Source organism: Bos taurus, chromosome 9 (genome assembly GCF_002263795.3).
Source record: "Bos taurus isolate L1 Dominette 01449 registration number 42190680 breed Hereford chromosome 9, ARS-UCD2.0, whole genome shotgun sequence".
In the NCBI taxonomy this organism is placed as follows: domain Eukaryota; kingdom Metazoa; phylum Chordata; class Mammalia; order Artiodactyla; family Bovidae; genus Bos; species Bos taurus.
In genome coordinates this window covers 10,013,454-10,037,055 of record NC_037336.1, presented here as the reverse complement: position 1 = coordinate 10,037,055, position 23,602 = coordinate 10,013,454, and the positions used below count along the sequence as shown (strand labels likewise).

General features: G+C 43.0%; 1 protein-coding gene across 2 annotated transcripts in view; it reads left to right on the top strand.

The window, feature by feature from the left end:
• The window catches only part of B3GAT2 (beta-1,3-glucuronyltransferase 2), a 103,198-nt gene that overhangs the window by 33,044 nt on the left and 46,552 nt on the right, over nt 1-23,602 (top strand). For both annotated transcript variants that reach the window (XM_015472744.3, NM_001014392.1), the window contains 1 exon segment: nt 3,148-3,292. In XM_015472744.3, coding sequence (XP_015328230.1) covers nt 3,148-3,292 — 145 coding nt within the window.

Sequence of the window (23,602 nt, the reverse complement as noted above, 5' to 3'; positions counted from 1 at the left end):
ATGTGTTGGATCATATAAACATAGCTTCTCTGTTGGAAAATACCGGGTGTTTATGCTCAATATTGGAAAGGACCCTGGGCTCCAGGTGCACACTTGCTGTGTCTTCATCATATTTGCAGCTCTCTTTCCTGTCTGTCTTTAGTTCTAAATGTGGATTCTGCTACACTGAGGGTGATTTTTTTATTGTGGATTTGGGGTGGCTTTTTTGCCACTGAAATTATTAGTTTAAAAAGAAGGATATGGGATGCAAAATTCTTTATTGTAATTCTACTCCTTGAGGTTGCCTATAGCATTTCATGTTTCATAAGATCAAGGATTTTGCTCATTTCCCTTTGGAAAAAAATAAATACAACTTTCACTTACCAGTAGGTCTTAAAGGAAGCTACAGACACTTGTTTAACTTTCAGTTTCACTCTAAGGGCATTCTGATGATAATGGATGTGTGATCTGAAGTGTTCCAGTCCTGCAGCTGGCCGCTAGCTGTCTCCCAGACAGGGACCAAAGCCTTGTAGCTTAAAGCTGCAGGAACAAAGTTGGCTTAAAGAAACAGGGGCTGGTTGCTGGTAAGAGTCACCAGACGTGGAGTCAGGGCAGTTCCTTGCCTCCCTGCTCTCCTGGAGGAGATGCAGACAAACCAGCACCCCCTGCCCTGGGGAGTTTGAAGGCATTTAGACTGGAGGAGTGTGGAGATGTACCTAACACATCTTGTGGTCCTCCAGCCATTGGGTCTGCTCGTGATTTGGGCTGGTTGCTTGGGAGTCCTGTCCATTTCACTGGGAGTCACAGCGGGAGGAGTAAGTGATAGAGTGTGGCTCTGGTGTTGAATAAAGAGGACAAAAATGCCTTTGGGGGCCAGACCTGGTCTTAACGTTGTGAATCTTATTAATATGCAAAGTGCTTCCTCACTCTCTTAACATCCAGCGCTTTACTCCTCGATTTCAAACTGGAGCTCACACCAGGCACCTGGAATTGTGCTGTGACATAGCTGCTGCTTTGTGCTAAGAAAGTGGGAAAGCTTTTAAATATTGGAAATTATTTTAGTTATAGGAAAATTTTACTTATAATAGAAACAGTCATCATTACATCCCCCTCCCCTCAGAAAAGAACGTAGCTGCCAAGGACTCCTTAAGGAGCAGTGGTGGAATGAAAAGGGTGCAGAACAAAGATGGGTCCCTGGGGTGACCTGCAGATGCTCTGTAAATAACTCTGCTATTTTCCTGTAAAATGCCTGGCACACTCTGTAATGCAATGGTCCTGTACTGCCAGGCTGTGTGATGCAGGATTCCACACTGAATCTCAGAGGCATGCATACATGGCAAAAGCATCTGGATCTTTCTGAAGCTGTAGACTACAGGCATCCCTAGGTACCCATGGGAGATTGGCTCCAGGACCCACTGCGGGTACCAAAATCTGAGGATGCTCAAGTGCCAACCTGGACCCGCCGTATCCACAGGTTCAGCATCTGTGAGCTCCACCAACTGTGGATATGATGTGCTGCCTGTATTTTAATGACTGACATTTTAAAATTTAGCATGCTTGGAAATATAATCCTACCACATCACCTGTGTTCAATAGTCATTGCTTCTCCTTTAGCACCCAATCCTCTGAAAAAATAAAACATGAACAGATGTTTGGTCTGAGCTACTCTCGGGAATTTGGAGCATGCAAACAAACCCTGCATGTTCTAGCATGAAACTGGCACAGAAGTGTGAAGAGTCACTTCTGTGTTTCATCTTGTTACCCAGAACCCTAGGCCATTCTGGAATCTGTGGGCAAAATCCTTCACGTTTTTCATGGCCCTGTTTAAAGTGAAAAGCCAGGCATTGAACCCGTCTGGCCGTGTTTCCTAGCCCCTGTAGGAGTGTTCCCAGTTACGTGTGTTCTACTCTTTAAGGAAATTTCTCTTTTCCTGTTTCCTGTCTCCTTCCATTCTTTTCCTGTCTGTCTGCCTCTTTGCCCGTGAGGTACCTCTTCATAGCACAGCTCATCCTGATCTCTTGCTACACATGACTCACATATCAGGTATCACGTGGTGCTTACATCCTTATCAAGAATGTTTCGGCCTTTGCTGTATGCAGGCACAGCCTATGTGTTGTCAGGAGGACACCCACCCAAGTCTGAGATGGGGTCTGCTTACCAGCTTTCCACATTTCAACATTTAGTGCTCCAGGAAAAAGAAGTTTAGGAGCTGAAAAATCACAGGCATTTTAAGGAAATATCAAAAAAAGGACACAGCACTATTTTCGTGCCTTGTTAGACACAAGGCCATTTTGTCACTGTAAGAAAAACATGTATTAGATTTAATTTGGTTTTTCAGTATGCTTGGCATGTTTGAGATATCAAATGAAAAAATGCAAATGTCTCCGTTTTCTGCAGTGTGCAAGGAAATGGGTCTGAAGGTGGAGTGAATTGAGAAGAGGACTGTATTTTTGTGAACTTTGCGTCTTTCCCCTTAAAGAAATCTAGGAGATAACTTCTGGTTGACGGCTGTCTTTGACCAGAGCCCCACCAAGCACAAGAGCGGGTACCTGGAGAGGACCAGAGATTCCAGCCACTGGCATGGGGCATTTGGCCAACTGCCTTTGAAAGGCAGGTGAATTTAGGGTACATTTTTCTTTCTGTCAGTCCGGAGGGTGCCTGGTGTCTGTTCTGGATCTGGATCCCATTATGAGTGTTCCCAGACAAGACCTCTCTGTGTCTGTCACAATGCAAAATCAGAGCCAGCCAAGCCCTGTGACTTCTCTGAGCGGAACTCCTGCTGTTACTGGATGTGCGGTTCCCTGGGGGTCAGCCAGCCTCCTCACTTCTGGAGGTACGGAGTATTGTTGCAGATTCAGCTTTGAGACAAGTAGACAATATCTGATGGCCACAACTTAGCTTCCAAGGAGGTGAGCGATGTTCAGACACGGACCCATTTTATCTCTCAGCCCTGAGCCCCTGACTGAGTCCACGATGGCACAGGACAGTGGTCCCCAGCAGGGAATCAGGGAGCCGTCTACCAGCAGGAGGGCTCTGTTCAGAAACCTGCGCCTTTTGAACATCTCCACTCCCCTTTCCCCCTGTTTCTTCTGTGGCTCACATTCCTTTCCTCCTCTCAGGGTCTTTTCCCTAAGGAACCCTCAACCACATCTCTTTCCGCTTTTGTAGATGAGAACGACACGCAAGGTCTCAGTCTGGCCGGTGGGCCTCGTCGGTGGGCGGCGCTATGAACGTCCGCTGGTGGAGAATGGCAAAGTCGTGGGATGGTACACTGGCTGGAGAGCAGACAGGCCTTTCGCCATCGACATGGCAGGTGAGGCGTGTGGATGGCGGGGTTTGCTCCTGCAGGACTGTCCCCGCTGTCTCTCCAGTGTATAACTGCACCAGAGGAAGCCCGCTTTGAAAGACTGCTTCGGTTCAACTCTAGACTGTATTACGTTCAGCCGATGAACTATTTAACTAAACCCTCAAAGCAGGCTTTGCGGGTAATTCAAGGAGAAATCAATTTTGGGAGTGATTGGAAAACGCTCATTCCATTTTGTCACCTGTCCATACAGCCATCAGCCATCCCTTTTCCAGGGGGGTGGGTTGGCGGGAGGAGAGCTGGTGGGGGCCAGACGTGGCCCAGGCTTCACAGGCTCTGCAGCCTGTACCTCTCTGTGCTTTGTCTACAAGTCCAGCTGGTTATAATATATCACATGTGTACTGGTTATCATATAATCACATGTGTTATAATATATCCCATGTATAATATATATAATATATCCCATGTGTAACATATCCCGTGTACTGGTAAATGGAACAGGCATATGGTATAGGCAAGCCAATCATTTTAATGATTATTGATACATTTAGGGCTTATTGATACATTTAGTAACTAAAATATAAAATTGGATGACTGGTTGTTCAAACATGGATTAACATTAAATATAACTGTCTTCTGAAGTTTTTGAAATGAAACTGTCTTTGACGTTGGTTGAAGACCAACCAACTAAATTGAATAAAACCTACAGTAGACCACAAATTCTAAAATGCTGCTTCATCACAAAGTGACTCATTTTCTAGAGGTTATATAAAATGATGCCTGTGATTACTCTAGAAGGATGCAGTTTGAAACATAAGACTTAGAGGCAAAAAAAAAAAAAAAAATCACTGACATCTATAACCTAGAAGATGAAGGCAGAGTTGCTTCAAAATTGATCTCATCCATCTTCAGGTCTGAAACAGAACTCTGTCTGTCAGCCTGGGCTTGGTCAATCTTTTGTGTGTTATTTCCCAGCTGTAGTCAGAATCACTACGTTCGGAATTGTGATGGGATGAAGGCTGTGTTCTGACTGGCTTCATCACTTTAATTCTGACAGTACTATAAATTTGAGGGAGTGAGACCATGAAGGGGACTAGGGATAAAGCTGCTGAGGAAAGCCTTGTGGATGGCTGTTCCACTGCCCTGAATCACGGGAAAAGACAAGCTAGGGCATCCTAACTCCACATTTCCTGAGTGCACACATTTGGGGACCATGTGTCATGGTCTGTGACCCTTCCCTGATCCTCCTCTCCTAGACCCTTTCCCTGCATCCTGACCTCTCCATTGCTCTTCCAATCCAAGCCTTACTCCTCATCCCCCAGCTCTTACAGCCCCAGAGCTGAGCTGGCATCTCAACCAAAGCATCTTCCTGAAGGCAGACAGAGAGGCAGGTCAGCTGTATTTGGAAAGTCTCAAGGATTCTCAAAAGAGTTATCTCCTCAATCCAGTCTGAGTTTGTGGCTCTGAAAGTATGACTGACTATAACTTATAACGTGTCTTTTGAGAATCAAGGTTGTTTTTTTTTCTTCTGTTCAGAAGTGTCCCTTTGAGCAGAAGACTTGGGTACTATTAGGAAAAGTTTTGTGCTTCTCTGGGACTTGGCCTCCTCATGCAGAATGAGGGAGTGAGTGACCAGTCAGGTCTTCTCTAATTAATTCCTCCTTTCCCTGGCTTCCTACCTTGGAAGTCCAAAGAAAAGTCCAGGTCGCTGGATTCTAAGTGAGGGTGTGACTGCTAACACAGCCAGCTAGCAGATAGCTGGTCCTAATTGTCCCCAGAGCCTTGCCTGAACTTCCCAGGAGCATCTCTGCCCATCACCCTGCAAGGTAACTTCAAGGTGAAAATAACATGGATACCTCTTTCTGGATTTTGCTGTAAGAACTTTATGTAGATGATCAAGTATCCAGTAAACAGTAAGCCCATTGAGTGTTTTGCATTGCTTCCTCCAGAATTTGGATACAAATAGATATATCCAAAATTCAAGAAAGGCACATGGGTTTTGTGATTTAGGCTGGCTAGTGATAAGATATTTGATGCTCTTTCACTGCCAAAATCTCTGGGAAACTTTTCTCCATGACCTGACTTATAGTTGGATTTTTCTAAGCCCCCTATTATATTTCAAAGCATAAGAGCTATCATAAAAAATGAATGATTTGCTTATTTTTTATTAATTACCCTTATTTTAAAATAGGAATAAAATTTCTGTCTCAAAGAAAACAACTTTTGAAACACTAAATTCTTTTATTCACACATGAATTTGCTTTGCAAACTAGTTTTCGGCAAATTATTGATATTTTTGGACATCTTTATGTGACAGTGATTTGGTTGATAAGATAAAGATCTGACTTTGAGACAGTTTGTTCTCATTCTAAAACTTGAAATTCCACAGCTTTGTTTAGATTCCATATAATCCATTTATTCTTAGTGGGACAAGAGGAAGATCTTTTAGATGTTCTTGTACAAATGATACTTCCCACCTCATTTTCAAGGGACAGATACACACAGTCACTATCCCTAGAGAGAAGGAAGCAGAAAACCCACTTCCCTGCCATACCCAGGAAAGCCTGAGAAGCACTGCTTTAAAAAAGGTTGTAATAGTTGCACTGGGGGCCTGCATTGGAGCCTGGGCCTCGCTTGGATTGCCACAAACTGATTAAAAATGTAACTGACAGCTGCATGGGGACCCGGGTCCTTGGACCAGCACCAGCCTGAAGGCCCACGTGGATTGTGGAGCCAGCCATGTGAGATTGTTACCACACCCTCCTTCAGCCCCACAGCCCCACAAGAGGAACATCCCTGTAGCCAGCCAGGCCAGGGTCCAGGCTCCCACCATCATACTCACAGGAGCCAGCCCAGCCACAGAAGAAGAAGGCACACAGCCCACAGAGGAGGCACCCCTAGAGCATATAGCTCTGGAGACCAGGGAAGAGCAGGTTGCGGGGCCCCATAGAACGTCTCCTACATGAGGCCACTTCCCCAAGATCAAGAAACTTAACCAGCCCACCTAACACACAGAAATAAACAAAATTGGGCAAAATAAGGAGAGGGAAGAATATGTTCTAAATGAAAGAACAGGACAATCTCAGAAAGAGAACTAAACGAAGTGGAGATAATGAATTCAAAGTGATAATTATAAACAAGCTCATTAAACTCAGAAGAATGAATGAACATGGTGAGAATTTCAACAAAGAGCTAGAAAATATAAAGAAGAATGGATCAGAATTTAGGAATACAATAAATGAAATAAAAAATACACTAGAAGGAATCAACAGTAGATTAGATAATATAGAGGAACAGCTCAGTGATCTGGAAGACAGAGTAGTGGAAATCAAGCAGAACAGAAAAAAAAAAAAAATTTAAATGATGGTAGTTTAAGAGACCTCTGGGACAACGCCAAGTGTACTAACAATCACATTAGAGGGGTTCCAGAAGGAGAAGAGAGAGAGAAAGAGGTAGGTAAGTTATTTGGAGAAAAAAGTAGCTGAAAACCTTCTTAACCTGGGAAAGGATATCAACATCCAGGTCCAAGAAGCACAGAGTGTCCCCAAAAAGATGAACTCAATGAGGTCCACACCAAAATGTTACAATTAAAGTGGCAATTATTAAAGAGAAACTCTTAAAAACATCAAAAGAAAAGCAACTAGTCACATACAAGGGAACTTCCATGTGACAATCAGCTTTCTTTTTGGCAGGAACTTTGCCAGCCAGAAGAGAGTGGCATGATATATTCAAAGTGATAAAAGGGAAAAAAAACAGGAATACTCTACCTAAGAATACTCTACCTAGCAAGGTTAGTATTCAGATTTGAGGAGAAAGGATTTTAAGGTAAGCAAAAGTTAAAGGAATTCAGTACCACTGGGCTTCCCTGGTGGCTCAGCTGGTAAAGAATCCACCTGCAATGCAAGAGACCTGGTTTTGATCCCTGGGTTGGGAAGATCCCCTGGAGAAGGGAAAGGCTACCCACTCCAGTATTCTGGCCTGAAGAATTCCATGGACTGTATAGTCCATGGGGTCACAAAGACTTGGACACGACTGAGCCACTTTCACTTTCTTTTCTTTCACTTTCAACCAGCTTTGCAAAATATGTTAAAGAGGCTACTTCAAAGAGAAAAGACCACAACTAAAAATATGAAAATTAGAGAAGGAAAAAAATCTCATTGGTTAAAAACAAATATATAATAAAAGCAATAAATCAGCAGCTTAAAAAGCTAGTAGGAAGGTTAAAAGACAAAAGCATAAAATCATCTGTATCCACAATAAGAAGTAGTTAAGAAATACACAAACAAAAAGATGCAAAATAATTACACTAAATAGACTAAATGTTCCAATCAAAGGACATAGGGGAGCTGAATGGATAAAAAAACAAAATCCATGTATATGCTACCTATAAGAAATTCACCTCATCTCTAAAGACACATGAAAACTGAATGTGATGTCATGGAAAAAGATATTCCACATAAATGGAATTGAATAGCAGGGAACAGCAATACTTACATCAGATGAAAGACTTTAAAACAAGAAATGAGACAAAGAAGAATATTATGTAATGATAAAAGGATCAACCCATCAAGAAAATATAACAATTATTAATGTATATGCACCCATTATAGGAGTACCTAAATGCATAAAGCAAATATTAACAAACACAAAGGGAGAAAATAATGCAATACATTACAATATTAATAATAGAGACTTCAATGCCCTACTTATATCAGTGGACAGATCATCTAGACAGAAAATCAATAAGGAAAGTTGGCTTTAAATGACACATTAGAGCAGATGAAATTAATAGATTCAGAACATTTCATTAAAAAACACCAAAATATATACTCTTTTCAAGAGCACATAGAATATTTTCCAGGATAGATCACACAAAAAAAGTTCCAACAAATGTAAGAAAGTTGAAATGATATCAAATGTATTTTCTGATCATAACAGTATGAAAACAGAAATCAAATACAGGAAAAATAATGCAAAAAAAAAAACAAAAACGAAATACTTGGAGACTAAACAACATACTACTAAACAACCGATGAGTCTTGAAGAACTCACAGAGGAGGTTTTAAAAAATACCCAGAGACATGGGGAGGGAGGAGGGAGGAGGGTTCGGGATGGGGAACACATGTATACCTGTGGCGGATTCATTTTGATATTTGGCAAAACTAATACAATTATGTAAAGTTTAAAAATAAAATAAAATTGGAGAAAAAAATAAAAAAATAAAAAAATAAAAAATACCCAGAGACAAATGAAACGGAAGCATAAAGTAACAAAATCTATGGGACACAGCAAAAGCAGTTCTTAGAGGGAAATTAGAGGCATAAAGGCCCACCTCAGGAAACATGAAAAAATCTCACATAAACAATCTAACATTACATCTAAATGAACTAGAAAAAGAAAAACAAAACCAGAAGGTAGTCAAAGGAATGAATCATAAAGATCAGGACACTAATAAATGAAACAGAGAGTAAGAAAAAACAAAAGAAAAGATCAGTGAAACTAAGAATGGTACTTTGAAAAGATATATTGCTAAAGCTTTAGCCAGACTCAGCAAGAGGAAAAGAGGGGATCCAAATAAATAAAATCAGGACTGAAAGAGGAGACATTACAACCAACACCACAGAAACACAAAGGATTATAAGCCATTACTATATAATGTCTTTACTATATGTCATTACTATAAAAGTTTCCAATAAAATGGACAATATATTATAGAAGAAATGGATAAATTCCTAAAAATGTATAATCTCTCAAGACTGAATAAGGAAGAAATAGAAAATATGAGCAGACCCCATTACCATTAATAAACTGGAATCGGTAAGTTAAAAACTCTTAACAACTAGAAGTCCAGGACCAAACAGCATCATAGGTGATTTTTATCAAAATTTAAACAGGAGTTAATGCCTATTCTTCTCAAACTATTCCAAAATTACAAAGAGAAAGGAATGCTTCCAAACTCATTTTATGAGGCCAGCATCATTTTGATACCAGACACATCATAGACACCACAGAAAAAAGAAAGGGAAAACAAAGCAAAAATAAATTTATAGGACATCATTACTAATGGACATAGATGCAAAAGTCCTCAACAAAATATTAGCAAACTGAATTCAATAAAACATTAAAATACACCATGATCAGATGGGATTTATTCAAAGGATGCAAGGATGGCTCACTATCCACAAATCAAGCAATGTAATACACCAGATTAACAAGCTGAAGAATAAAAATCATATCATAGCAATAGATGCAGAAAAAGCTTTTGACAAATTCAACATTCATTTATGATAATAACTCATAAAAAGTTGGTATAGAAGGAACGGACCTCAATATAATGAAGCCCATATACAACAAAAATACAGCCAACAGTGAAAAGTTTAAAGAATGTCCTCTAAGATCAGGAGAAGACAAGAAAACCACACTTATCAATGTAGGAGCCAACTCCTAGCTGGAGGTCTTCTGGAACCTGAGACTGAGCTGTGTGAGCTTTCTTTTTTTTTTTTTTTTCTAATTTTATTTTATTTTTAAAATTTACATAATTGTATTAGTTTTGCCAAATATCAAAATGAATCCGCCACAGGTATACATGTGTTCCCCATCCTGAACCCTCCTCCCTCCTCCCTCCCCATACCATCCCTCTGGGTCGTCCCAGTGCACTAGCCCCAAGCATCCAGTATCGTGCATTGAACCTGGACTGGCAACTCGTTTCTTACATGATATTTTACATGTTTCAATGCCATTCTCCCAAATCTTCCCACCCTCTCCCTCTCCCACAGAGTCCATAAGACTGTTCTATACATCAGTGTCTCTTTTGCTGTCTCATACACCGGGTTATTGTTACCATCTTTCTAAATTCCATATATATGCGTTAGTATACTGTATTTATGTTTTTCCTTCTGGCTTACTTCACTCTGTATAATAGGCTCCAGTTTCATCCACCTCATTAGAACTGATTCAAATGTATTCTTTTTAATGGCTGAGCTTTCTGCCGAGTTTGTTTTTGCTGTCTTGGTTTCCAGCACGATGGATTTATCATCACTTCCACTGCACTGGGTTTCCTTTGCATTCAGCTTCCACCACATGAGCTTTCACCAAGTTGGGCTTCTGCTGTGCTTGGCCTCCGCCTCGCAGGGGCCAAGCCAAGGTTGTTTTGGCCAGGTTACATCCGAGTCATGGCCCCAGATATGTTGAGGGAGTGTAATTTCCTCGGTTCTGTCTTGCCACAGCAAAGATTTGAAATGGTGGGCCAGTGTTACAGCTTGGTTACAGCTCCGAGTTTTACTCAGCAAGCAAAGGAAAGTACACCCTCAAGGCGGGAGGGCAGGCCAACCCCAAGTGAGAGGCCTCAATCTTCTTGGCTTCCTTCTTTTATTCATTTGTCTCCTCCCTGCTGAGCCTGCCCTATGCAAATTAGGCTAGCCAAGAAGAGGGAGTGTTTGTTTCCCCTGAAGTTCTCACTCCAGTCAGCAAGTTTTCTTTTGTTCCATTTTTGCGGGCTTTTCCCTTTCTTTGTCTTTAAGCCACCACCATTTTGGACTCCTTTTTCCTCTTCTAACTACTGAACAATTACTACTGACACAAGAACCAAGATACTCACCCATAGGATGGAAGGAATGCATGGGAGGCTGGCAGTGGGCTTTAGCAGCTGGTCAGCGGCCACCCTGCTCTGCCAAGCCAGCAAGACCTGGGATTACTTCTCCTGGTTTGTGCCTCAGGCTTTCATTCGCACCCCTCAGGCCTCTGGCCACTGGCTAGTTCTTAGTACCTAAAAGCAGGGCTATCCTCACAATGTTTTTAGCTCTGTTTTGAAGTCAGGGAGTTACTTTCAAGTGACTGACTCACTTTGGCTACTTCCAATGAGGTGTCATAAGAACCACCGCTCCCCTCCAGAGTCTCTGCTCCATGGCCAGCTCAGCAGGCAGACCTTTAAAAAAAGTGATTATAAATGATGACTGTTCACTTGACAATGAATGGGGAATGACAGGTGGACCCACCGAAGCTCTTTCAGGGGACTCAGTGGAAGCAACTGTTGAACAGCGCCTTCTTTTTCTTGACACCTGTTGACAAGGACTCTGGTCTGGGTTAATTTACTTGGCAGACCCTTTTTTAGTAGGTAATGCAGTAATATCAGGGCTTCCCCGGGTGGCGCTGGTGGTAACCCACCTGCCAGTGCAGGTAGATATAAGAGACACAGGTTCAATCCCAGGGTCAGGAAGATCCCTGGGAGGAGAGCATAGCAATCCACTCCAGTATTCTTGCCTGGAGAATCCCATTGGCAAATGAGCCTGGGATCCATAGGGTTGCAAAGAGTCAGACATGACTGAAGAGACTTAGCACGCATACATGCAGTAGTATCAGCCCAGATCAGATGATCATCAAAGCCAAATGAGCTGAGCCACAGTGGACGAAGGTTTTATTTACTTCGTGCGTATAAACTCTGCAAGAAAATGGGGAGAGTGACCTTGTTGCCACTTTGGAGCCATATGTAATTTGTGTTTGGTTTTCAGTCTGTGAGTGATTTTTATGAAACAGATAAAGTTATTGAATGAATGTTCTCCATAGAATAGCTTGATGTGTCCCATAGTAACTTTCAGTACAGGATCTGGGGACTGACGTGGGACTCTGCCCCTGAGTCAGTGCAGCGTGGCTGACCCGGCAGTGGCCAGTCCTGACCTCAGGCAGAACCACAGGGGTGGTGGCTGGAGATTTCCAGAATTAGGTGTATATTCCAGAAACCCCCAGACATTTGCTGACTCTGGGGGCTTGTTCAGCACTTTTCACAGGCAGCCTGACCACCCTGGGTGAGGTGGGCGAGCAGGGTGAGGAGCAGCTGTGTGCCATAACCAGGGTCCCTTCCTGGCGGTAGCTGGGGATGGGATATCCACACTGGGGCTGGGCAGGGGGGAGGGGTGGGCAAGAGGGAGGGGTGAGGTAGGGGGCTGCAGGAAAGAGGGCAGAGTGTTTTCAGGGCCCATTCCACTTCAAATAGAGCAGTTCTGCATTTATAGATTGTAACTTCCCTCAAGAGTTCAGTTGATGATTTCAGATTTCAACTGAAGATTTCCCTCAAGCTTTCATTTAGTACTAAGACCTTTGAAAACCATGTTTTCCCTGATAGCAGGGAAGTCCTCAGACTTAGTAATTAGTTTGCTGAGCATTTATGGGCAGCAGGTGTCCTCAGGAGCTCTGTGTGCTTTCTCATTGAATCCTCGCCCCACAAGGCTTGTATTATTGTCCTCATTTAAATATTAGGAAGTGGAGGCCCAGACAGGCTGAGTAACTTGTCAAAGGCTGCAGTGATTAGATGGTGGAACCAGGGTTCAAACTCAGGTCCAGAGATGGTCCTGATGCTGGGCTTTGAATCCCATCCCACTCACCTACAGCCAAGGGATGTGAGCCTGTCTTCTTCATCCACAAATCAGAGGCTGTGGGGTTCTTCCCAGAGTCAGACCTCACACACAGAACATGGGATACAGAACTTTAGACACCCACCTACTCAGATGACTAGTAACCAGGAAGCAGGATGCACTCAGCTGGGGGGTGTGGGACCGTCCACGGTGGGGGTCCCATCCCTGTGGGCAGCCCTGGGGGTGAGGCGCTGACTCCAGCCCCTCCTTGAGCATAGCAGGCTGTGTTTCTTGGTTTCCTCACCTGTGGTTTAGGGATCAGACCACCTGCCTTGGGAGTGATGCTGAAGGGAGAAGAGACATGTGCTGAGGGCCTGCTGTTCTGTGAACATTTGAGTCTGTACCCCTGTGTCTGTTTCAGGTCCATCCGCCTGAAAGGTCAATACTGCAGTCCATGCAAAGCCCTTGCTGGGGGGTCTAGATGGACGTTTTTCCTCCCCCTGACTGGTGGACCTCCCTCCTCTTCATTCAGCAAATTGGCTCAGTGGGCAGGATGGCATGTGGAGATAACATTGGCCCTAACTTGAGGGAAAATACCCGCCAGAGAGAATGGTCAACAGGAGAAAAACAAACCAAAAAAAGATCAGTTAAGAATTCAGGAGCAGATACGCCCTCACTCTTGCGGTTTCCCAGCTGAAAAAACTAAACAAACAAAAATGCAGTTGCGCTTTCAAAAGCAAATGCCAGTTGTAACGTGTAGATTTGCAGGGTGTTCTGTGTGGCTGCCCCTCCTCCCCCACCGGTGCAAAGAGGGAGCATCTGTTTTCTGTACAAATACCATGGCTCCTGGGGAAGGTTAAGATGATTTTCTAATCAGGCTACAGGAGGTGGGGCAGAAATGTCCATTTTACTACTTTGACTTTCCCTGGAGCGCCCCAGGGGGACATCCGTAGAAGTAATTTTCGTATGGAATCTATTAAAGAGGCAAACAGTTCGTTGGGGGGAATGATGAGAATTAAGGGCTGGCGCTCTGCCCGGCTAACCCGGGGCTGCTCGTTGAATCTGGCTTCAAGCAGTAAGGTCAGCCGGGTTTTCCCTCCACCCCAGACTCTCTGCACTAATCTCACCTTGGTGCAAATTCGCCCGGCGTTGCCTAAGCTAGTAACACCACGCAGAGCAGAATATGGGATGTCGCCGTCTTCTCACGTCTTCTCCCCCGCATTACTTTCTCCCGGGGAAGTTTGTCCAGATTTTCCTTCCTTAGCAGGTGCACATCCCACGCGCTCCCCAGAGGCCTGCCTTTCCTCGCTTGTCCTCACGGTGGTGCTCCAGTGGGACTCCCGCCACCCCGCCCCCTTTGCCGGGGGAGAGGGCTCCAGGGACACAGGTTCACTCCTGCCTCTCCAGGCCTCGCACTGTCGCTGACAGTCAATAGCTGCAATGTCTGCCGAAGTCATGAATATTAACTTGTCTTTCTTTTCTAGATTAAAGATTATCAAAATTATAAGTTTTATAGCTTCTTATTCCTTCTGAGACCATATCACCATTATCTCTTGTGAGATTTTTTTAAAGAGGGGATATTGAGCTGCACCCGCAGAGAGCTCCCTAAGGAGAGTCTTGCTTAGTGGTTCTCAGCCTGGCTACACATCAAAAATGACCTACAGAGCTTTGGAAAAGTACCCAGAAATGGGTTCCATCATTGATCAATTAAACTCTGGATAAGGGCCTGGTGTTGCGGTGTGTTTATATTTATTTTAGGTCCTGAGGTGATTATAAACTTCAGCCAGAGACTAGAACGGCTGGTGTAGGTGGTCAGAAGCTTCAGGTTCCTTCCTCTGGTTCGTTCTAGTCCAGTCTGTAGGCTGGGCCCCTCCCGCGCCACCTGCTGAGTCACTCTAGGAGTTTCAGCAAGATAACCCCATGCTTTGGTTATCTTCACCACTGCCTTGTTATGGAGAAGGAGCTTGCATAACTCAATGAAGCTATGAGCCATGCTGTGTGGGGCCAACCCAGACGGATGAGTCACAGCGGAGAGTTCTGACAAAACATGATCCACTGGAGGAGGGTACGGCAAACCACCCCAGTGTACTTGCCATGAGGCCCTCATGAACTGTATAAAAGAGCAAAAAGATATGACATCAAAGGATGAGTCCCCCAAGTCTGAAGTTGTCCAATATGCTACTGGGGAAGAGCAGGGGAGAACTAATAGCCCCAGAAAGAATGAAGCATCTGTGCCAAAGATGGAAACAATGCTCAGTTGTGGATGTGCCTGGTGATGAAAGTAAAATCCAGTACTGCAAAGAACAACACTGCATAGGAACCTGGAATGTTAGCTCCATGAATCAAGGTAAATTGGACATGGTCAAGCAGGAGATGGTAAGAGAAAACATCAAAATCTTAGTAATCAGTGAACTAAAATGGATGGGAATGGGTGAATTTAATTAATTATATATATAATTTATATTATATATTTAATTATATATATTTAATTTAATTTATATTATATATATTTAATTTATATATTTATATATAAATTTATTTTATATATTTAATTTAATTATATATATGATGTTCATATGAATTATATATATATATATATATAAAAATCTCTATTACATTATATTATATATCTACTACTGTGGGCAAGAATCCCTTAGAAGTGGGTAGCCCTCATAGTCAACAAGAGTCCAGAATGAAGTACTTGAGTGCAGTCCCAAAAATGATGGTATGATCTTGGTTCATTTTCAAGGCAAGCCATTCAACATCACAGTACTTTAAGTCTGTGCCCCTACCACCAATGCTGAATAAGGTGACCAGTTCTATGAAGATCAAGAAGACCTCCTAGAACTAAAACCAAAAAAAGATGTCCTATTCATCATAGGGGATTAGAATGCAAAAGTAGGAAGTCAAGAGATACCTGGAGTAACAGGCAAGTTTGGCCTTGGAGAACAAAATTCTCCAAGCAACAAAATGCCCTCCAAACAGGGCAAAGGCCAGCTGAATTCTGCCAAGAGAATGCACCGGTCATAGCAAATACCCTTTTCAACAACACAAGAAACAACTTTACACATGGACATCACCAAAGAGTCAATAATGAAATCAAATTGAATGCATTCTTTGTAGCCAAAGATGAAGAATCTCTATACAGTCAGCAAAAACAAGACCTGGAGCTGACTGTGGCTCAGATCATGAATGCCTTATTGCAAAATGCAGACTTACATTGAGGAAAGTAGGGAAAACCACTAGACCATTCAGGTATGACCTAAATCAAATCCCTTACGATTATACAGTGGAAGTGACAAGTAGATTCAAGGGATTAGATCTAAGATCATGGCATCCAGTCCAGTCAAATGGGCCTTAGAAAGCATTACTACCAGTAAAGCTAGTGGAGATGATGGAATTCCAGCTGAGCTATTTCAGATCCTAAAAGATGATGCTTTTAAAGTGTTGCATTCAATATGTCATCAAATCTGGAAGACCCAGCAGTGACCACAGGACTGGAAAAGGTCAATCCTCATCCTAAATCCCAAGAAGGGTAGTACTAAAGAATGTGCTAACCATCAGACAATTGCACCCATCTCCCATGCTAGTAAGGTCATGCCTAAAATCTTGCATGCTAGGCTTCAGCATTACATGAACCAAGAACTTCTAGATGTCCAAGCTGGGTTTAGAAAAGGAAGAGGAACCAGAGATCAAATTGCCAACATTTGCTGGATCAAAGAGAAGGTAAGGGAATTCCAGAAAAACTTCTACCTCTGTTTCAGCAGCTACGTCAATGCCTCTAACTGTGTGGATCATCATAAGCTGTGGAAAGCACTTAAAGAGATGGGAATACAAGACCATCTTACCTGTCTCCTGAGAAACCTGTGTGCAGGTCAAGAAACAGCAGTTAGAACCCTGCAGGAACAACTGATTGAGTCAAGATTGAGAAAGGAGTGTGACAGGACTGCCTGCTGTCACCCTATTTGTTTAACCTCTACACGGAGCACATCTTGAGAAATACCAGGTTGGATGAGTTACAGGAGGAGAGTGAAAGAGCTGGTTTAAAACTAAATATTAAAGTAAGATCATAGCATCTGGCCCCATTGCTGCTACTGCTGCTAAGTCACTTCAGTCGTGTCCGACTCTGTGCTACCCCATAGACAGCAGTCCACCAGGCTCCCCCGTCCCTGGGATTCTCCAGGCAAGAACACCGGAATGGGTTGCCATTTCCTTCTCCAATGCATGAAAGTGAAAAGTGAAAGTGAAGTCGCTCAGTCGTGTCCGACTCTTCGCGACACCAAGGGGGAAAGGTGGAAGTAGCGACAGATTTCTTCTTGGGCTCTAAAATCACTGTGGATGGTGACTGCAGCCATGAAATCAGAAGACAATTGCTTCATGGCAGGAAAGCTATGACAAACCTAGACAGTGTGCTGAAAAGCAGAGACATTACTCTGCCAACAAAGGTCCGTATAGTCAAGGCTATGGTCTTCCTGGTGGTCAGGTACACTTGTGAGAGCTGGACCATAAAGAAGGTGGAGTGCTGAAGAATTGATGTTTTAAAACTGTGATGCTGGAGCAGACTCCTTAGAGTCCCTTGGACGGCAAGGAGATCAAACCAGTCAATCTTGAGGGTAATCAACCCTGAATACTCACTGGAAGGACTGATGCTGACATTGAAACTCCAGTATTTTGGGTTTCTAATGCGAACAGCTGACTCATTGGAAAAGTTCCTGATGCTGGGAAAGAATGAGGGCAGAAGAGGGCCTCAGAGGATGAGATGGCTGGAAGGCATCACTGATGCAATGGACATGAACTTGGGGAAACTTTGGGAGATGGTGAGGGACAGGGAGGCCTGGTGTGCTGCAGTCCATGAGGTCGCAGAAAGTCAGACACAACTGGGTGACTCAACAACAACCCCATGCTACAAAAGGTTTGCTGCTGCGTGCTGCCCACTCAGTTGTGTCTGACTCTCTGTGACCCCATGGACTGTAGCCCGCCAGGCTCCTCTGTCCATGGAATTTTCCAGGCAAGAATTCTGGAGTAGGTCCCAATTTTCTACTCCAGAGGATCTTCCCGACCCAGGTATTGAACCTGTAGTTCTTGCACCCCCTGCATTGGCAGGCGGATTCTTTATCACTGGGCTGCCTGAAATGACCATACTAAGGTTTGAGAACACTTAATAAAATGGAAAACACTACCAATGGCCAAGCAAGAAGAGACTTTGAGCACAGGAGAATCGTTCTTAAAATTATGACGACTGAAAAGCACTAACAATATAAAGACTGCCTATATTCACTGGAAATGCAAGTTTAACCTGCTTTTTCAATTGTGGTATAATACACATATAATTTACCATTTTAACTATGAGTAAGTGTACAGAGGGGTCAGGTACATTCACACTGTTGTGCAGTGTCCACCACTGTGCATCTCCAGAACTTCTTATTCTCACAAGCTGAAACTCTGGACTCATTTGATGACTAGGGGAAAAAAAAAAAACCTAAAAGTTGAGAATTGTGGTTTACTTGAAGATATTACCAAGGACTTTGGCCCAGAGCCTCTCAGACAGCTCTGAGGGACTATCCCAGATGTTAGGGAGGAGCTAGGATACATTAGCATTTTTGAAAATGCCTGAAACAAACAAATAAAAAAACCCATAGTCAAACATCAAATATGCAAATAACCTCAGATATGCAGATGATGCTACCCTTATGGCAGAAAGTGAAGGGGAGTTAAAGAGCCTCTTGGTGAAAGTGAAAAAGGAGAGTGAAAAACCTGGCTTAAAACTCAACATTCAAAAAACAAAGACCATGGCATCCGGTCCCATCACTTCATGGCAAATAGATGGGGAAACAATGGAAATAGTGACAGACTTTATTTTCTTGGACTCCAAAATCACTGTGGATGGTGACTGCAGCCATAAAACTAAAAGATGTGTGCTCCTTGGAAGAATTGCAATGACAAACCTAGGCCGCATATTAAGAAGCAAAGACATTACTTTACCTACAAAGGTCCATGTAGTCAAAACTGTGGTTTTTCCAGTAGTCATGTATGGATGTGAGAGCTGGACAATAAAAAAGGCTGAGTGCCAAAGAATTGATGTCTTCAAACTGTGGTGCTGGAGAAGACTTTTGAGAGTCCCTTGGAGTGCAAGGAGATCAAACCAGCCAATCCTAAAGGAAATCAGTCCTGAATATTCACTGGACGGACTGATGCTGAAGCTGAAGCTCCAATACTTGGGCCACCTGATGCGAGATGGACTCACTGGAAAAGATCCTGATGCTAGGAAAGATTGAAGGTGGGAGGAGAAGGGGACAACAGAGGATGAGATGGTTGGATGGCATCACCGACTCAATGGACATGGGTTTGAGCAAGCTCTGGGAGTTGCTGATGGACAGGGAAACCTGTTGTGCTGCAGTCCATGGGGTTGCAGAGTCAGACACAACTGAATGACTGAACAACAACAGCAACAAGCATCAGAAGATTACTTCTAGGAATTCCCTGATGGTGCGGTGGTTAGGACTCCATGCTTCTACTGTAGGAAACATGGATTCAATCCCTGGGTAAAGAACAAAGATCCCATATGCCATGCAGCATTACCAAAATAAATAAAAGACCTTAGTTTAAAAAAAAAAAAAAAAAAAGATTACTGCTAGTCACAACACAACTTAATGAATTTAATGCTTTTCTATATCAGATCAGATCAGTCGCTCAGTCATGTCCGACTCTTTGCGACCCCATGAATCGCAGCATGCCAGGCCTCCCTGTCCATCATCAACTCCCGGAGTTCACTGAGACTCACGTCCAACGAGTCCGTGATGCCATCCAGCCATCTCATTCTCTGTCGTCCCCTTCTCCTCTTGCCCCCAATCCCTCCCAGCATCAGAGTCTTTTCCAATGAATCAACTCTTCGCATGAGGTGGCCAAAGTACTGGAGTTTCAGCTTTAGCATCATTCCTTCCAAAGAAATCCCAGGGCTGATCTCCTTCAGAATGGACTGGTTGGATCTCCTTACAGTCCAAGGGACTCTCAAGAGTCTTCTCCAACACCACATTTCAAAAACATCAATTCTTCAGCGCTCAGCCTTCTTCACAGTCCAACTCTCACATCCATACATGACCACTGGAAAAACCATAGCCTTGACTAGACGAACCTTTGTTGGCAAAGTAATGTCTCTGCTTTTGAATATGCTATCTAGGTTGGTCATAACTTTCCTTCCAAGGAGTAAGCGTCTTTTAATTTCATGGCTGCAGTCACCATGTGTAGTGATTTTGGAGCCCAGAAAAATAAAGTCTGACACTGTTTCCACTGTTTTCCCATCTATTTCCCATGAAGTGATGGGACCGGATGCCGTGATCTTCGTTTTCTGAATGTTGAGCTTCATGCCAACCTTCTCACTCTCCACTTTCACCCTCATCAAGAGGCTTTTCAGTTCCACTTCACTTTCTGCCATAAGGGTGGTGTCATCTGCATATCTGAGGTTGTTGATATTTCTCCCATCAATCTTGATTCCAGCTTGTGTTTCTTCCAGTCCAGCGTTTCTCATGATGTACTCTGCATGTAAGTTAAATAAACAGGGTGACAATATACAGCCTTGACGTACTCCTTTTCCTATTTGGAACCAGTCTGTTGTTCCATGTCCAGTTCTAACTGTTGCTTCCTCACCTGCATACAAATTTCTCAAGAGGCAGATCAGGTGGTCTGGTATTCCCATCTCTTTCAGAATTTTCCACAGTTTCTTGTGATCCACACAGTCAAAGGCTTTGGCATAGTCAATAAAGCAGAAATAGATGTTTTTCTAGAACTCTCGCTGTTTCCATGGTTCAGCAGATGTTGGCAATTTGATCTCTGGTTCCTCTGCCTTTTCTAAAACCAGCTTGAACATCAGGAAGTTCACGGTTCACATATTGTTGAAGCCTGGCTTGGAGAATTTTTAGCATTACTTTACTAGCGTGTGAGATGAATGCAGTAGTTTGAGCATTCTTTGGCATTGCCTTTCTTTGGGATTGGAATGAAAACTGACCTTTTCCAGTCCTGTGGCCACTGCTGACTTTTCCAAATTTGCTGGCATATTGAGTGCAGCACTTTCACAGCATCATCTTTCAGGATTTGGAATAGCTCAACTGGAATTCTATCACCTCCACTAGCTTTGTTCATAGTGATGCTTTCTAAGGCCCACTTGACTTCACATTCCAGGATGTCTGGCTCTAGGTCAGTGATCACACCATCGTGATTATCTGGGTTGTGAAGCTCTTTTTTGTACAATTCTTCTGTGTATTCTTGCCATCTTTTCTTAATATCTTCTACTTCTGTTAGGTCCATACCATTTCTGTCCTTTATCGAGCCCATCTTTGCATGAAATGTTCCTTTGGTATCTCTGATTTTCTTGAAGAGATCTCTAGTCTTTCCCATTCTGTTGTTTTCCTCTATTTCTTTGCATTGATCGCTGAAGAAGGCTTTCTTATCTCTTCTTGCTATTCTTTGGAACTCTGCATTCAGATGTTTATATCTTTCCTTTTCTGCTTTGCTTTTCGCTTCTCTCTGCTTCACAGCTATTTGTAAGGCCTCCCCAGACAGCCATTTTGCTTTTTTGCATTTCTTTTCCATGGGGATGGTCTTGATCCCTGTCTCCTGTACAATGTCACGAACCTCATTCCATAGTTCATCACACACTCTATCAGATCTAGGCCCTTTAATCTACTTCTCACTTCCACTGTATAATCATAAGGGATTTGATTTAGGTCATACCTGAATGGTCTAGTGGTTTTCCCTACTTTCTTCAATTTAAGTCTGAATTTGGCAATAAGGAGTTCATGGTCTGAGCCACAGTCAGCTCCTGGTCTTGTTTTTGCTGACTGTATAGAGCTTCTCCATCTTTGGCTGCAAAGAATATAATCAATCTGATTTTGGTGTTGACTATCTGGTGATGTCCATGTATAGGGTCTTCTCTTGTGTCATTGGAAGAGGGTGTTTGTTATGACCAGTGCATTTTCTTGGCAAAACTCTATTAGTCTTTGCCCTGCTTCATTCTGTATTCCAAGGCCAAATTTGCCTGTTACTCCAGGTGTTTCTTGACTTCCTACTTTTGCATTCCAGTCCCCTATAATGAAAAGGACATCTTTTTTGGGTGTTAGTTCTAAAAGGTCTTGTAGGTCTTCATAGAACCGTTCAACTTCAGCTTCTTCAGTGTTACTGGTTGGGGCATAGACTTGAATTATTGTGATACTGAATGGTTTGCCTTGGAAACGAACAGAGATCATTCTGTCGTTTTTGAGGTTGCATCCAAGCACTGCATTTTGGACTCTTTTGTTGACCATGATGGCTACTCCATTTCTTCTTAGGGATTCCTGCCTGCAGTAGTAGATATAATGGTCATCTGAGTTAAATTCACCCGTTCCAGTCCATTTCAGTTCTCTGATTCCTAGAATGTCGACATTCACTCTTGCCATCTCTTGTTTGACCACTTCCAATTTGCCTTGATTCATGGACCTGACATTTCAGGTGCCTATGCAATATTGCTCTTTACAGCATCAGACCTTGCTTCTATCACCAGTCACATCCACAGCTGGGTATTGCTTTTGCTTTGGCTCCATCCCTTCATTCTTTCTGGAGTTATTTCTCCACTGATCTCCAGTAGCATATTGGGCACCTACTGACCTGGGGAATTTCTCTTTCAGTATCCTATCATTTTGCCTTTTCGTACTGTTCATGGGGTTCTCAAGGAAAGAATACTGAAGTGGTTTGCCATCCCCTTCTCCAGTGGACCACATTCTGTCAGATCTCTCCACCATGACCCGCCCGTCTTGGGTTGCCCCACGGGCATGGCTTACTTTCATTGAGTTAGACAAGGCTGTGGTCCTAGTGTGATTAGATTGACTAGTTTTCTGTGAGTATGGTTTCAGTGTGTTTGCTCTCTGATGCCCTCTTGCAACACCTACCGTCTTACTTGGGTTTCTCTTACCTTGGGCGTGGGATATCTCTTCACGGCTGCTCCAGCAAAGCGCAGCCATTGCTCCTTACCTTGGACAAGGGGTATCTCCTCACCGCCGCCCTTCCTGACCTCAACGTGGGATAGCTCCTCTAGGCCCTCCTGCGCCCACGCAGCCACCGCTCCTTGGAGGTGTAGAAGTCTTGTCTCAGTGAAATCATTCCTTTGATATGCACCTTAACTATTAAGGGCCAGTACCCTGTTTGGGTCAGTATCCTATTTTTCTCCCTCAGGGTGCATGTCATCAGGGCAGCTGTAGTAGCTGATGGCTTGATGGCTGAAGCATTTGTTGTTTACTGAAATGGCCTGTGACATTTTTTTGTCCACACATTAAATAACTGCCCCCACTGACTCCCCTCCCCAGTCCCTGATAATCACCACTCTCCTTTCTTATCTCTAAGTTTCTCATATAAGTTGTCTTATATATTGCTTGTCCTTTGTTGAACGAATAGAACCACTTTCCCCTCTACACATCTTTGATGTTAGTATGCCTTACTTCCTTGCCACCAACTTACTAGAAAATCATTCATGGATATTTTTAGTATTCAGTTAATTAAACCTCCTGAATTTATCTTTTACTCTGAGGATCAAGGTTTCCATCCTTATTCAGTATCCTGATTGCTTTCTCAGAAGATTTAGTTTTCTATGATGGTTTACTGTTTTCAGAGTAGAGATTTAAATGAATTGTTTATAGATTAAATAAAGAATACTTCTTAGAAATAAAGCATGTTTGATGTTTTTTGCAAAGAACAATGGCTGCTAAAATGCTTTTGAGGAGTTTTAAAAACTACACAGTAATTAAAAAAAAAAAAAATGGTTTACCCTGGAGCAATCTTAAATTTCATTCAGTATTCTGGAGCAGATTAACAGACCCATTTAACAGGCAGGCCATGCTTTTTCATTCCTGTTCTGTGCTAGAAGAAAATCATCCTAAAGTATAATTGGAAGTAAATGTGAAAATCATAGTTCTGTCTGCCTGTTAAGAAGCAGGAATCTTTATCATGG